The 13,616-nt window shown below is 37.3% G+C and overlaps 1 protein-coding gene across 2 annotated transcripts in view; it reads left to right on the forward strand.

The window, feature by feature from the left end:
* COL24A1 (collagen type XXIV alpha 1 chain) overlaps nucleotides 1-13,616 on the forward strand; it is a 126,174-nt gene that overhangs the window by 36,760 nt on the left and 75,798 nt on the right. For both annotated transcript variants that reach the window (XR_015290352.1, XM_086901536.1), the window contains exons 11-14: nucleotides 2,032-2,085; nucleotides 2,738-2,782; nucleotides 7,667-7,720; nucleotides 9,900-9,944. Coding sequence is in view for 1 of the 2 variants with exons in the window: in XM_086901536.1 (XP_086757662.1) it covers nucleotides 2,032-2,085; nucleotides 2,738-2,782; nucleotides 7,667-7,720; nucleotides 9,900-9,944 (198 nt within the window). In the remaining variant the exon portion in view is untranslated. The remainder of the gene's footprint in view (nucleotides 1-2,031; nucleotides 2,086-2,737; nucleotides 2,783-7,666; nucleotides 7,721-9,899; nucleotides 9,945-13,616) is intronic.

Genomic DNA, 13,616 nt, shown 5'->3' on the forward strand with positions numbered 1-13,616 from the left:
AAAATATATGCAAGAGTTTATTTTTCCCACACTGAGCAGCATAGAGCAGTTTTCCGTGGTTGCCCTTCCTCTCACTTGCCTGCAGGAGGGAGAAGAAAGCAATGCTGGGTGGGTGAGGGCTGAGCGGATGTTTCAGGCCTGAAGCATTAGTTCCATAATGGAGGCTGTCAAGAAGGGAGACATATCTGATATTTGCAGTCTGTAACAACTACAGAAGTAGATAAAGGGAAACAGTCTTGTCACATAAAAACCACAAAAGGGATCCTGAGATTTTAGAATGATTTAGTCATAGTTATGTGTATCCCAGGCGCTGAAGGTTCTTAATGCTCTGCACATTCTAGGTTTGGTTTTGGTTATTCTTGGAAGCAAATTAGATTGTCTTTTATTCCTGGCTGGTTTGGGGTATTTGTGTGTGTGTGTCTGTGGGTGTGTGTGTATTTTTATGGTGCTCTTTCTCTCTTTCTTGGTGGTCTGGGTTTTGTTGAGGGTTGAGGGTTTATTGGTTTTTGGTTTGGTTTGATTTTTTTGGGGTGGGTGCTGTGTAATTTTGTTTTCTTTAAATAGGCACGTGAGCATGCCTATACATGCTTGTGCATGGATAAGTATTTCTTTAGACTGACTCTCACTACCAAGGACTAGGCACAGGTTTCCAGAAACTTTTATGTTTCTGGTTGTATCTAGGATCTGAAGGAGGCTTTTGCTGGGTGTTTTCAGGCCTTCAGCTCATGTACAGGTTGCTCAGCAGTGTATTGTGTTCTCAAGTATCTATTGATATAATCCTATTGTGTTGCAAGAGTTACTTTGTCTTGTTCTTTTAGTGTAGTTACGAGAAGCCTTTACCTGCAGCAGCTTCTTGAACACACGTCTGGGGGTTTTGGAATGGTTTTTTGGGTTTTTTTAATGACAGTTTTGATTACGGTGATGAGAAAAATTAGTTTGGCAGGATCAAGTGCCAACAGATATTGCACCCTCAGGGATTGTTTCTTTTATGTTTCTTCCGTTTATTTTTGTTCAGATTCTCATCTGCATTTTGACTTGTTCTCCCTTCAACAAACAAGACATAAGTGATCCCAGTCCCTTTCCTAAAAGTTACTGCTTCTCTGTTTACACAAAGCTAAAAATGGCCAATGTGTGACTAATTTTAGGGAAAAACACCTCAAGGCTAAATCTTGTGTATGAATTCTAAAAGTAATTTCCAGTAAAAACGATGACAGCCCTCTTGACACGTACTCCTGTGCCATGGAGGTGTATAGCAACATGGTATGAAGCATTTTTAGAGCTTTAGGTTTAAAATATTCCTGTAATCAATCTGTGCTCTGTTTCTCAGCTGTTTTAACTGTAGAAAGTAGATGTGCCTTTGTTTTCCTTACTTTTGTTAGGGCTGGATGACAGGGTAGGCACCATCTTCCATAATTAAAAAAAAAAATAAAAAAAATCAATCCCCATGAAATTAAACCATTACTACTGGAGATATATGAAAGCAAGTAATTAAATTTTAGTAACTAATTTAATATTTTTATTCCAATCTCAGTTTGAATCTGGTAGTGCAGCATCCATTTCTCCATACAACTGAGGAATAGTGGGAGAGAAAAGCATTGTGACTGAACTATAAGAAAAACATTCTGCTTATAAATGTTTTTCTTGTATGAACTCTTACATATAGCAGTGATCACACGGTGTTATTAAATATGAGAACTTCTTTTCCAATGGAGTTTCTGAATAAGGTTAATTTAATAAAAAAGTTGCTGATTTCATCTGTTCAAACAAATAATACATCTGATGCAACCATGTCTTATTAGAAGTACTTCTAATATTAACTTAGTACTTCTTCATTAACTGATTCTGTACCCTTATAACAGAAAACTGTTTTTGCTGTTGGTTGGAGAGTAAATCTCAGTCACATTTAAATTTCTAGAGCTTCACTGTTAGTTTCAAATGAGCCTGAATTTAATCTCTGTGTCATGTTCCCATAGCTGCCATATACTGAGGGACAAGCAGCCTTGAAATCAAGCCTTGTTCTTATGTTTTTAGGGTTTCATTGGACCTCCAGGTGTGGCAGGACAGCCAGGACCTGAAGGAGAAAGGGTATGGAACATTAATGAAATGTTGATGTTTGTGTGGTAATGCAGTGTCTGTTAGAATGGGAGGAAATGTACAAGGTTTATTGATTCATTTAAATATTTTTTGGCTAAAAATAAAACTGATGTGAGGAAAATAAGATGAATAGGTCATATTCAGTCTAATCAATGAAATGTCCTGGTGCTAAAGAAAAATAGGAGCAGCTGTGAAGTATTATTTTACTTTAATCTGCAAGGATTAGGGTTATTTTTTTTTTCTTCAGCAAAGTGTGAATGAATATTTCTCATTCAAGCAATTTCTTTTTGATGATTTGTATTTGTTTCTTGTTAGATGTTCTTTACAGTAGAACCAGCAATGGAAGTGTTAATCTCTATCTGTGCTTGAGCTTTCTCTTACTGCACTTGAGCAAAAAGGCTGTCTGGACATGTACTGTGATGAAAGCAGAACAAGGCCTTTTTTCTCAGTTATTGTGATATTGCCACAGTAATGACAAGCAAAGTTTGTGTTTCTGCTGTAGGACATTGTCCTGATAATACTTTGCTCAATTCTTTTTTTAATGTTGCTTCTTACACTGTGTTTTTCCCATCAAATGTAGGTTTAATTACTTTAAGTATTGAAGAAATGAAAACCTACTTATGATGGGTAATTTCTTTTTCAGGGTATCCCAGGCCTCCATGGAAAAAGAGGTCCTAAAGGGAGACAGGTAAAGCTTCTAATACTTGTTACAATTCCTGCTGCCAGTGTAAAGCCACCTGGAATTAACTCCAGCTTTAATCAGCTGAAAACTTAGTTTTAAGTTTTCTCCATAGATGACTTTCTATTGCTTTCAGTTAGTACTTTTCAGAACTGCAGATTCTGTGCAGGTTATAAGTGCTAGATGTTTTGAAGTGTGGAAGGCTTATCACTATGAGCCTTGTGGCAGGTTACTGGTGTCAGCTATGAGGAGGGTTAGAAAGTGACAGAAACACATAAATATATTCCATGAAATTGCTGCTAGCACAAGGTGCAGATACGATGCAAGCTTCATAAGTCTGGTGTTGGTTTGGATGAAAATCAACTTCTTCTAATGTCTGACATTTCTGGACTGTTGTAAATTAATGCTGTCCTCTACTCAACATATATTTCTACAGCTGAGAATAAACACAAATCTGCCAAGTATACATTATCGAGGTTTACATATTTCCTGTGGTGTCTTCAATGTCAAATGTTTTGTTTTCTGTTGCAACCATAATATTTTAGGTCTTTGAAGCTATCCAGGAGTTTCCTGTTTTAACTTTCTTGTGGTTTGAGATTGGAAAACACCATGGGGTTCTCCAGCTGTGTAGTCAGTTGTGCTCAGCAGTTCAGATGATTTTCATCTACCATGTTGAACAAATTTGTCCAGCAGTAGTATGATTATCATTATTTGGCCCCTGATGTATTCTATGAAAGTAGTAGAGGATTTTGTTTCATTGTTTTGTTTTCTGTGTGATCTAACACCAGCCAAAAAAGTCACTAGCCTACAAGAATTGCTTTAATATAAAGAAAGACAAGCAAAATTACAGTAAGTCTATGGACTGCTCTTTCTGAAGCTGCCGTGAGACCATATTGTAGTTGTCATATAACTGGGCTGAGATGCCTCCTTTTGCATCTGAGTGCTGGGCAGGAAGGGCTCTGTGCCATCAGTCCCGCGCAGAAGTTGTCAATGTCTTCTGCCAGTGAGTCACATGCAGGATTTACAAAGGAGGAGAACCTGGATGGGAATCAAAGGTTCAGTGTGAAATAGGAAGTGTAGTGACAGCAGGGTACACTGAAATGTGTTTAGCCTTCTACTGTCAGTCTCTGTGGCAGGTTTCACTGGGCTTCTGCCTGCCAGTGTGGTGGTTGGTGTAGTATTTGTCCCAGTCCATAGCAGTCAGTTGGTGCTGTGTGTGCTGTGGTAAGCAGTTATTTTCCATTTACAGTAAGAGCAGAGCTTCTGTCAGTGCCAGACTGTGTTTTGTAAGGACTTCTATTTGTATAAAAAATATAATCCTCTGTTCAGAGAGGATTCACATAGGTGGGAGAGCACCAAAAGCACCTCTGCAGAATGTCTGTGATTACCTTCATTCAGTACTGACTTCTTTGTACTGCTGTAATTTCCTCAATGCCAAGGTCCATTCCAGTTCCCTTCTGTGATCTATAAAGTCCTTACTTGACTAAAGGCTACTAATGTGGAGACCAGCCAGGAGAGCAATCACATGGGAACCTGGCTTGAAGTACTTCACTGCATCACAAGCTTAGAGAAGACGTGTTATTTTAAGCCCCAAAACAATGATAGCTGTAATGACAAAGCTTTTTTGGCATAGTGCCCTGGAGTTAACAATACTTCGGGGCAGGGTGCTGTCACTAAAATAAATTTGGCATAGGAATTCTACAGTGCCTGAAGTCAGGGTCCTTACCTTTTTTTCCAGGATGCAACTTATTTTTTTGGGCAAAACTGTCCCTAATAATACTTGAGAAAATAAAAACCCTGTCTGACTGACAGAGGTCTTTTTAAAAGAAATCAGATCCCAACTATAATCTCATTTTTGGAAAGTGATTTTAAAGTACAGAAGAAGTGGATCATACAAGGGATTGTAAACATTTATAATTGACAAAATACTGCTACTCTGTAAGTTTATTGAACGGTTGTTCATATTTGTAACATTTCTGGCATATTTGAAATGGAACAAAATATTCAATTGCCAGAATCTATAGAGTGAGGATTTGTTAGAATTTTATATTTGTTTTGCATACAATATCATTTTAAGAAAATATTTTGTGGTAGAAGTATATGTGTTCAATTTCTTTCTGTTATATCATCATAATATGAAATTAGGCAAGTTCTGCAGTATTTTTAATCCATTTTCTATCCTGTTAGCATGATGCATTTTGCTTTTATTTGTGGGAAGATTTTTACAGTTTTCTTCTGTCTGTGATTAGTTAAAACCAGTTGTCAATGTGTCAGAACAGACCTTGTAAATTTTACCAAGGATTTAGTAATCAAGTCCACTGTAACAGTAAAAACAGTTCAGATTCTGTTTTATATTAAAGTTATGAATAATCATCCTTTGTATGCTTAATAATAATGTTAAATGATAATATTGATTTAATAAAACAGTTGTTGCACAGTAGTATTATTATATTGCTTCCAGTTTTATACTTCTGTGACTGCTCATTTTGCTTATATTTTTTGTACTTACTAAAATTTTTCAGTATCAGTTCAAAGACACGTGCTGTTGAGAATGTGATTATAATGACTGTGGGTGACCTGTCACTTTTATAACTCTTGCTATGCTGGGATTGTGCTGCATCATTTGTGATTCTGTGTGGTTGGTAAAACTGTCCCATTTCATCCTTCATTTTCCCATTGAGGTCTCATTTGTGAGATTCAAAAAAATATACATGTGGTCTATGACAATTCTGCCTCTTCCAACATGTACCAATGGTAGGCAGTACAACCAAAATATGCTGTTTAGGAAAGGGTCATAAATTAATCTTCTAATCATAAATTCATCCTATTAATTTGTAGCTTTTAACAACATAGTCACTCTCAAATATCCATTTTGCATATGTAAAATTTTACACTGCATTTTCAGAGCTAGGAAAAAAATTACCAAAGGTGCACAACCCTAAGAGTCAATTAAATCTGCTTTATTGACCATTCCCTAAGAATCTCTACTTTTCAAGTGATAAAGTGATAAAAATGTGAATACCTGTATTGTCAGATCTTACAACTATAGATTCTTATTTGTGAGTTCTGTGATCAGATGCTGAACAAGATATTAATTCCTTATGAGAGGAATTCCTGTGTTTAGCTTTTCTGAATTAACGGGGAAAGCAGAAAAAAAAAGTCCATCTAAAATCAACCCAAAATATGCTACAGAAGGCATGTCTCTGCTTCACATTATCATGCATGATGATGAGGATTAATAGCTATTCAGTTGTTTCAACATATTTTAGCAGTGTACATGCATGTATATATATGCATAAAACTTTGCCTTGATTTTTATAAAAGTTTGGCTTGTTATTAAAGCCAAATATGGCTTAAGCAGTGCTTTAACTACTTTGATTTATGATATGATTTTTCCATCTCTTTGAGGCACTTCTATGTTGTCTTCCTGACTACTGTTGGAATACTATTGGATGATGATGTATATCCCCCATTCCATTAAGGGAAGTCACTGCTGTAGCAAGTCCTGAGCTGGACAGCTGTGTGGATACCCTCCAAACAAAGTAGCTTAAAAAGGCCAAATGAATTGTACCTTTGACCTGCAGCAGGTTTGAACATGGTCTTACAGAGGTGAAAGGTTAATGCCTTAAAGTACTGTTCCTGATACACATGGAGAGGTAAAAAGATACTGAAACACTGAAAAGACAAAGAGCATTTCACATAAAAATTATTGTAAGGATGGGATGTGCCCCTTTTTCCATGGATATGGATTAATAATGCTCAGGTTCTTTGTGGCTGATTTCTTGAGGTCAGTGCATCTCTCCATTATCTCAGTACTCTAATAATACTGTGGGACATTTTTCATTTCCAAGAAAAGTCTCTTGGTTGGGTTTGAGTGCCATAGCTTGGATTTTTCCAGGTAGAAGCCCTTTCCAGCTTACTATTTTGCAATTTTTCTGGTGAACTCCTAGCCTTAGACTCTGGTTCAGAAATTATTTTGACTACTCTGTAGATCTGCACTACCTCACTTCTCTTAATTTCATACAGTGAATACAAGGCAATCATGAAAATATTTCCTGGTACTGCTTCAAACTAATAGCATGATATTCTAGTTAGCTACATGTGGGTCTTCCAGTAAAATAGTGAGATCTGCCTAGCAATACTCAACTGTTAAAAATTAATTAAAAAACCTCTCACACCACCCTCACACCCTTACCCCCCTGCTAAAAAACCCAAACAAAACATCAAATCTGTTATCCCCAGCAACTTATGTGCTTCTGCAGTGGGCAACATCTGAAAGAAGTAAAGCAATTTTCAAAACCCTAACAGGAAGGAAGGAAGATTAGAGCCAATAAAGTGAAGGAATTCCATTCCATTTTCTTTCTGAAGCAAGAAATGGAAATTCTGTTTTAAACTTCGATGCTTGACTTAGCAAATCAGATTTCTTTCCTGTTCTTATAATCTAGTCTCTGAAGTCAAAACTCTAATAAAATAAATGAGGTTTTACTATGTCTTGAGTTATTGTTTCAGTGTCTAGATGCAGACTAAAGAAAGTGTCCACATTGTTTAGAAAGATGAAAATTTTGATTTCTAATGAATATGAGATCTCATACTGAGATGCCAACTATTAGTATTTGGAGGTAAGTAAGGAAGGACAAATGTTTTAGTGAATGTTGAAGCTATCAGGATGAGAATTGAGTTAAAAATAAGAAATAGGAAACAATTCAAGTAATACTTTAATATAGCTCTCAAAGTAATTCAGTTGTCTGCTTTTTCCATATGTTTCCATTCTGTATAGTTGTATCATTTTGGGTTTATGACTTATGAATTCCCCAAACCTATAGGGATTCAATGTTCAGGCCACCTTTCATGTCTTGAATAATGAAGAACAGGTATTTTTTTATTCTGCTTTAGGGTTTTCCAGGTGACTTTGGAAATAGAGGCCCCCCTGGTCCAGATGGAAGTCCTGTAAGTATTGAATTGTGTGTTGAACAACATGATAAAATTTGTAAAACTCAATAGTAACTCATCTCCAAAATTAAAGGAGACTTTTCCTTCAAAAGAAATGTCTTGAAGTCCATAGGCAAATTTTGGACTGTTAATTTTCCAATGCAAATTTCTAGGAAAATACTATAATAAGTATATAAAAGAGGAATAAAATATTCAGAAAGCTGCCGAGAGAACACATTTTCTACTGCTGCATATGCTGACTACCTTGAGAATCAGATCTCTTACTGTCCTCATTGCATTACTGATGACTGCTCTGTCTTCAAAAATTCTTGCATTAGATATGACTCTGTTGTTTATTTAAACCATTATTCTAAGATCACCTTAACAAAATAGGATTCTGCCTGTATGTAAAACCCCAGCTTTAGTGTGCTTGTGCATTTGATAGTTGATTTCATCCTTTGAACTGGAACTAAACACAATTATGCTAGCATGTCATTTGGTGCATTGTAATCAGTGTGATAACAGCTTTGTCCTTGGCAGTGTGTGCCCTTCCAGTGTGGTGTTCAGCCTGTGGCACAGTCACATCACTGCACAGGCTGCCCTCAAATGAGCTTTGCTGTCTTTCTCTATTTGTAGGGAAACTCTGGCTGCAAACTCCAGACTCAGGTTTCCTTTGGTGTCAGAAACCAGTGAAAGGCTTTGGGCAAGAGAAAAGAACAGCAATAAATGCTGGATAAATGAGCAGCTGATTTAAATCATCTTGTATTGTTGGATGCTCCTTGGGAAATTATCAGCTTGCATCTAAAGATTTTTCTGATATGGCATGGAGTTATCAGCTAGACAGTTTCTCTATTTTTTGAAGGTCTGCCTTGACAGCCATGTTAGAAACTTGTTTTAGAAAGCTTACATGAATTTTGCTGGTAGGTTATCAATGTTTCTTGTCAACATTAAGGAACACAGGAAAAAAATTCTTATGCATTTGTGGTCCCTAAGGCAAAGCTTCCCTTGTTGGAATATCAGGTGGTATCAGTGTGGTTTTCATCTTGGAAACCCACTGAGGGGTTGAGTGTCACCAACTGCTTTGCAAATGATATTAAAAGGTGAGTTCTTCCTTCGCCTCCTCATGTTCCCAAGTCTCCTTCCATTCCTGATAAAGCAGACATTGTCTTCCTGCAAGATCTGCAGAACAGTACTTTAATAGAAACAAGCTCAGAAAGCCTGGATCTGAAATTACAGACTTGCACGTTACAAAGAAGCCTGTTTTACTGTGAGCATTTGCAAACAAGTTCCATCTAATCTGCCAAGACAGCTGCTGATCTTACTGCCTTCTTTGACAGGCAGCAACCCCTCTCCCCTCCTCCCCCAGAGCTCACCCTCCAGGGCTTGTTCAGGCAAGGGGCCAGTGCTGCAGCTGCAGGGGTCTGCAGAGCTAATGGCATATTTACAGAGCCTCTCTGTGAGCTGGCACTGGAGACCAGGGGCTGCCTGAGGAGGCCTGTGGCAGCAGGAACTTGAAGGGAAGACATTTCTTCCTATGTGCTGACTTGACACTAATGACATTTGTCTCCATGCCTAATTTCTTCTGCTTAACTGACTAATGGCATCCTTCATTTCCACAACACCCTCTCAATTCTCTGAGGATGTCAGTCTGCCTTGGAGGATGTTGCTGGAGCATTCAGCTTCCCCTGTGGATAGTTTAGAGCAGGTTGGAGAGAGTGTGTAGGCACCTGAGGAGGGAGGAGAGCACAAAGGTGTCCTCTGTGCCATGTCCAGCAGCCATGCCCAGTTGGGCACTTTCAGAATGGCCTTAGGTTTGCTTGCATAAAACTTCCCTTCCCTGTGGGTGCCAACAGGCTGCAGTGGGCCCTGTGTATGTCATGCACTGGCCAGCAGGTGCCAGGCGTTGGGACACCTTGCATGAGACAAGGTGATCTGCAGGGCTACAATACCTGTTTCACACAGGGCAAAGAAATTTAGCAACAATTTTTGGCAGTGTTTCAGCCTCTTCTGAGTTAAGCTGTGGCAGAGGCAGTAGTGGAGTACTAAGTGTATTTCTCTAAACATTGATAAGCTGTCACTCTTTGGAAACTCTTTAAAAATCAAAACCGACTTGCTTTGTAGATTACTTTTATCTTCTCAATGGGATTTCTTTCTAAATGGTAAAATTCAGATAATCTAAGATTAACTTTCTTTAAAGGGAATTGTTGGTGGTGTTGGTCCTCCTGGATTTCCAGGACTAAGAGTGAGTATACTTTTATTACTTACTTTTATGTGGCTGCATTAGAGCTTTTGTCTTGTGTGTTTGAAATAATAAAAACAATTAGGAACAATTAGGAAAATTCAAGGATTTAAACAGCTTATGTTTTAGACAGCCATGATTTTAAATAATGTCACTCTACAAAAGTGCTATAATGTTGTCAGCATGGAGCATTTCTGTACTTGCTGTGGATTTGAATGTTTGTTTCTGATCCAGTTTGGTTTTTTTTTATTTTAAATTACCAAGTTTGCTAGTTTATAGCACTAAAGCCAGTGTGAAGGGTGCAATGTTTTCAAACATTTTAAGGACAATAGTCCTCACTGGTTCCTGAATATGGCTACCAAATTCAAAGCAGATTTTCTAAGACAAATTACTTTATCACATTTACAATACCATATTAATTTATATATATATATATATATAGAGTATAAGGCTGTGATGCTTACTTTGGAGTTGCACGCAGTAGTTGTACCTATCAACTGTGCCAGAGAAGCTCTGTGGGTGCTACAGAAGGTGGGAAAGACTGTCATTCTGAATAATCTCACTCCCTTGTTTCTTTTAATTCTTGGCTTTACTCATAGAGGACCTCTGATTCTTGATGTTGTCTCAGTCATGTCTGGCTACACAGCCATGTTCTTAACAAGGAGAAATAATAAGTGTTTGCTGTTGAATTAAGGAAGTGTTTACTTTGTGGGTTTTTTTGATATCTACAGATCTGAAACATTCTTGATAAGTTTGTACTTTACAGTGATGGTCATCTCACTTTTCCTTTGAAGCACAGCAGTTGAGTTCAGTTGTTACTCTTTCTAATTATTTGTTCATAACAAAAAAGGATTCCTGTAATCATCCTTTGCTGCCTGATTAGGATTATTATGGCATTGCTATAGTGAAAACAAAAGCTTGGTCGAGAAACCTCTGTAGCTTCCAGCCTTCATCATGCAAACATGATTTTCTGTGCTCTTGTCAGTTGACAGAGTCAGGCCAATTGACGCTCTTGTGAAACTGGAACTTGCACTCTTGGGAATTTGCTTAGAATTGTGGCTTGCTTTTCTCTCTTACATGACTGTCTTTGGAATTTAATCTCAAAGACTTTTATAATTGTACAGATGTACCTGAGGTTTTTTAAAAAAGCCTACTATATGTCACTTCCAGAAAGTTACTGTTCCTGATTATTTTGACTAAAACTTCACTGTTTAGCCCTACCTAGAGTTCACGAGCATAAATGTTTGCAGGATCAAAGCTGCACGTGCCTTCTTGCTGAGTTGCAATCACTTAGAGAGAGATTGAGTGGTTTTTGTGAAATAGAGAAATCATATTCAGAGTTTCTTTACAAGGGACCATTGCACTCTCTAATCTGTAGCAGAATTTCACCAGGACCCTGGGGGAGTTTCAGGTGACCCCAGCATCTGCAGGTACAGCCCGTGTGGCGCAGCCCTGTTCCTCAGCCACCTCTGCTCTCTAAATGGGTCTGTGCTCCCTGGCCTCAGCTTCCTCTTGTCCAGGCAGATGCTAATTGTCATCCAAAACTGACTAAAGAGCTACAATCCTCAGTGTTTGCTTTAGAATACTTAGTCAATCATAATACATTATACTACTACAAGATGCAGTATTGAGCATGAGATTAAATAAATTTTTCTGGCAGAATCCAAGAGTATCAATTCAAGTAGCTTGTCCAGCCAAGCTGTGTGCAGTGTCAAGAGTTATATTTTTCTCTTTGTTCATGAGAACAATGGCAAAATGAGCAGCAACAGCAAGCTGAGTCCAGTAATTCCTTCCATCTATGATTTTTTTCAATATACAAAGCTGTTGCCAAGTTCAGAGCTTTGGCTGGATGAACAGTCATTCTTTCAAGACTTAGCAAGACCATGAGTTTTAATAAGATGAAGAGTTTCAGAAAATTTTCTGCTAGATACCTGAATTAGTTTTTCTTTTTAATTTCTTTTTCCTTTTAAAAACCCACCTAATACTAGGAAAACATTAATTTTCCTTTTCTGGTATTTTTATCTTTTTGACTGGAAGAAGGAATTTGCTTTTAGTTTCACTTGTCACGTAGAAATGTTGGAAAAAGGCACGCTTCATGTATCTGCAGGTTTTATTGATCAGCAAGTTTTATCCAAAGTGATAAGCATACGTTAACATATAGCACGGCTGTTGTAGGTGGAGAAAGATTTAAAAACCTGACAGAATAACTAATTCAGTTTTAATAAATTTAATTCAATAAATTAAGTTTAAATGAAAAAGTAATACTTTTTCAGTTTTATTTTTGTGTAGTTTCAGTTCTTTGCTGTTAATTAAATCACACAATGTATCTGGAGACTATGAGAGGTGTTTAATGAACCTGAATGTTTTAAAGCTGTTTTGGAATTTCTTCCTGTTGCTATTGTAAGCCAAATTTCCCAGTTCAGTATCCCTCTGTGGATTTCCAATCAATGCTGTTGTTACCTGCATTTCAACTTTCAGTATCATTACTGCATAAATGCCTTGCTGAACTAGAATATGTAGCACACATCTGAGACAGCAACATAAGCAATTTGCTTGATCAGCTAGCATGACAGAATATATAATTTAAGCAGTCATGAAAAGCTAAAGCAATGTGGAGTGGCAATTTTCTTGGGAGCTCTACCAAGCACCATTAAGACACTAAGTGATTGGTCTTGCTTTTTCTTCACTGAGCCTTAAGTCTGATGGTGGCTGAAGAAAAATGTGGTTGCTAACATTGCTGAAAGAGTCTCCAGAGAATAATGAATGTGTGCTGAACTGGAAATGCATAGATGTCCATCTCATCTTTTCCATATCACTCTCAGCAAGTGGCAAAAAATTTCTTTATTCATATGTGTTGTTAAATTCTTGCATAGCCATAGTGATATAACATTGCCCTTTTGGGGTTTTTGTCCCCTGAGGTTGAATAGGCAGCAAGTACACAGACTTCTCCCTTTGTAATATAGTTTTAACTATTCTAGGTCAGGTTTTATGTTTAGCTCATGCTTTTTCATTAATATTGTTGCTGTGCTGATCTGCTGATCTTTAAAGGTTCTTAAATTCTTTAAAGATTCCTAATTTTTCGTGATTCAGGTTTTTTTATTTCCTGTTATAAAACTAAATAAAACTGCCTAAATAAATCCCAAATAAATAATGTAATAAGGACTCTGAAGGTGCATTAGAACAGAAAAGGTTAGCATGCCCATCAGAATGTAGGGCTGATTTTGCATGCTTGGAATTTAGAGTAGCATCTCTCTTTTTTTAATTTTTTTAAAAATTTTTTCTTTTAATTCATAGAAGTCACTGATAGATGAGAAATTGAATAAAAAGGCCATTAAAAAGGCTGATTTTCATGGTCCTACTCATCATAGAAAAACTTCTTTAAGCCAAATTTGATGCCCACAGAGAAGTGCTGTGCCTAAGGACAGCAGCAATGGCCACTGAATGTGCAACTGCGGTACAAAAGAAAGCTCCCTTAATTTACATTGCCAAATCTGTGCACTGTGATCTTCTCTTGAATTTGTAATCTACAGGAGAAGAGGAGAAGTTTTGTTTCTCATGTTTCTGCTGATGATGTTGGGAACTGTAAACGTGGAGGAATCATGACACTGATACTTTTTTTTGCCCTAAGAAATTAACCTAAAAAAATATTTTTGTTTCTCTCTGTGATGCACAAAA

This window comes from Cyanistes caeruleus, chromosome 9 (genome assembly GCF_971803275.1).
Source record: "Cyanistes caeruleus chromosome 9, bCyaCae1.hap1.1, whole genome shotgun sequence".
NCBI classification, from domain to species: Eukaryota; Metazoa; Chordata; class Aves; order Passeriformes; family Paridae; genus Cyanistes; species Cyanistes caeruleus.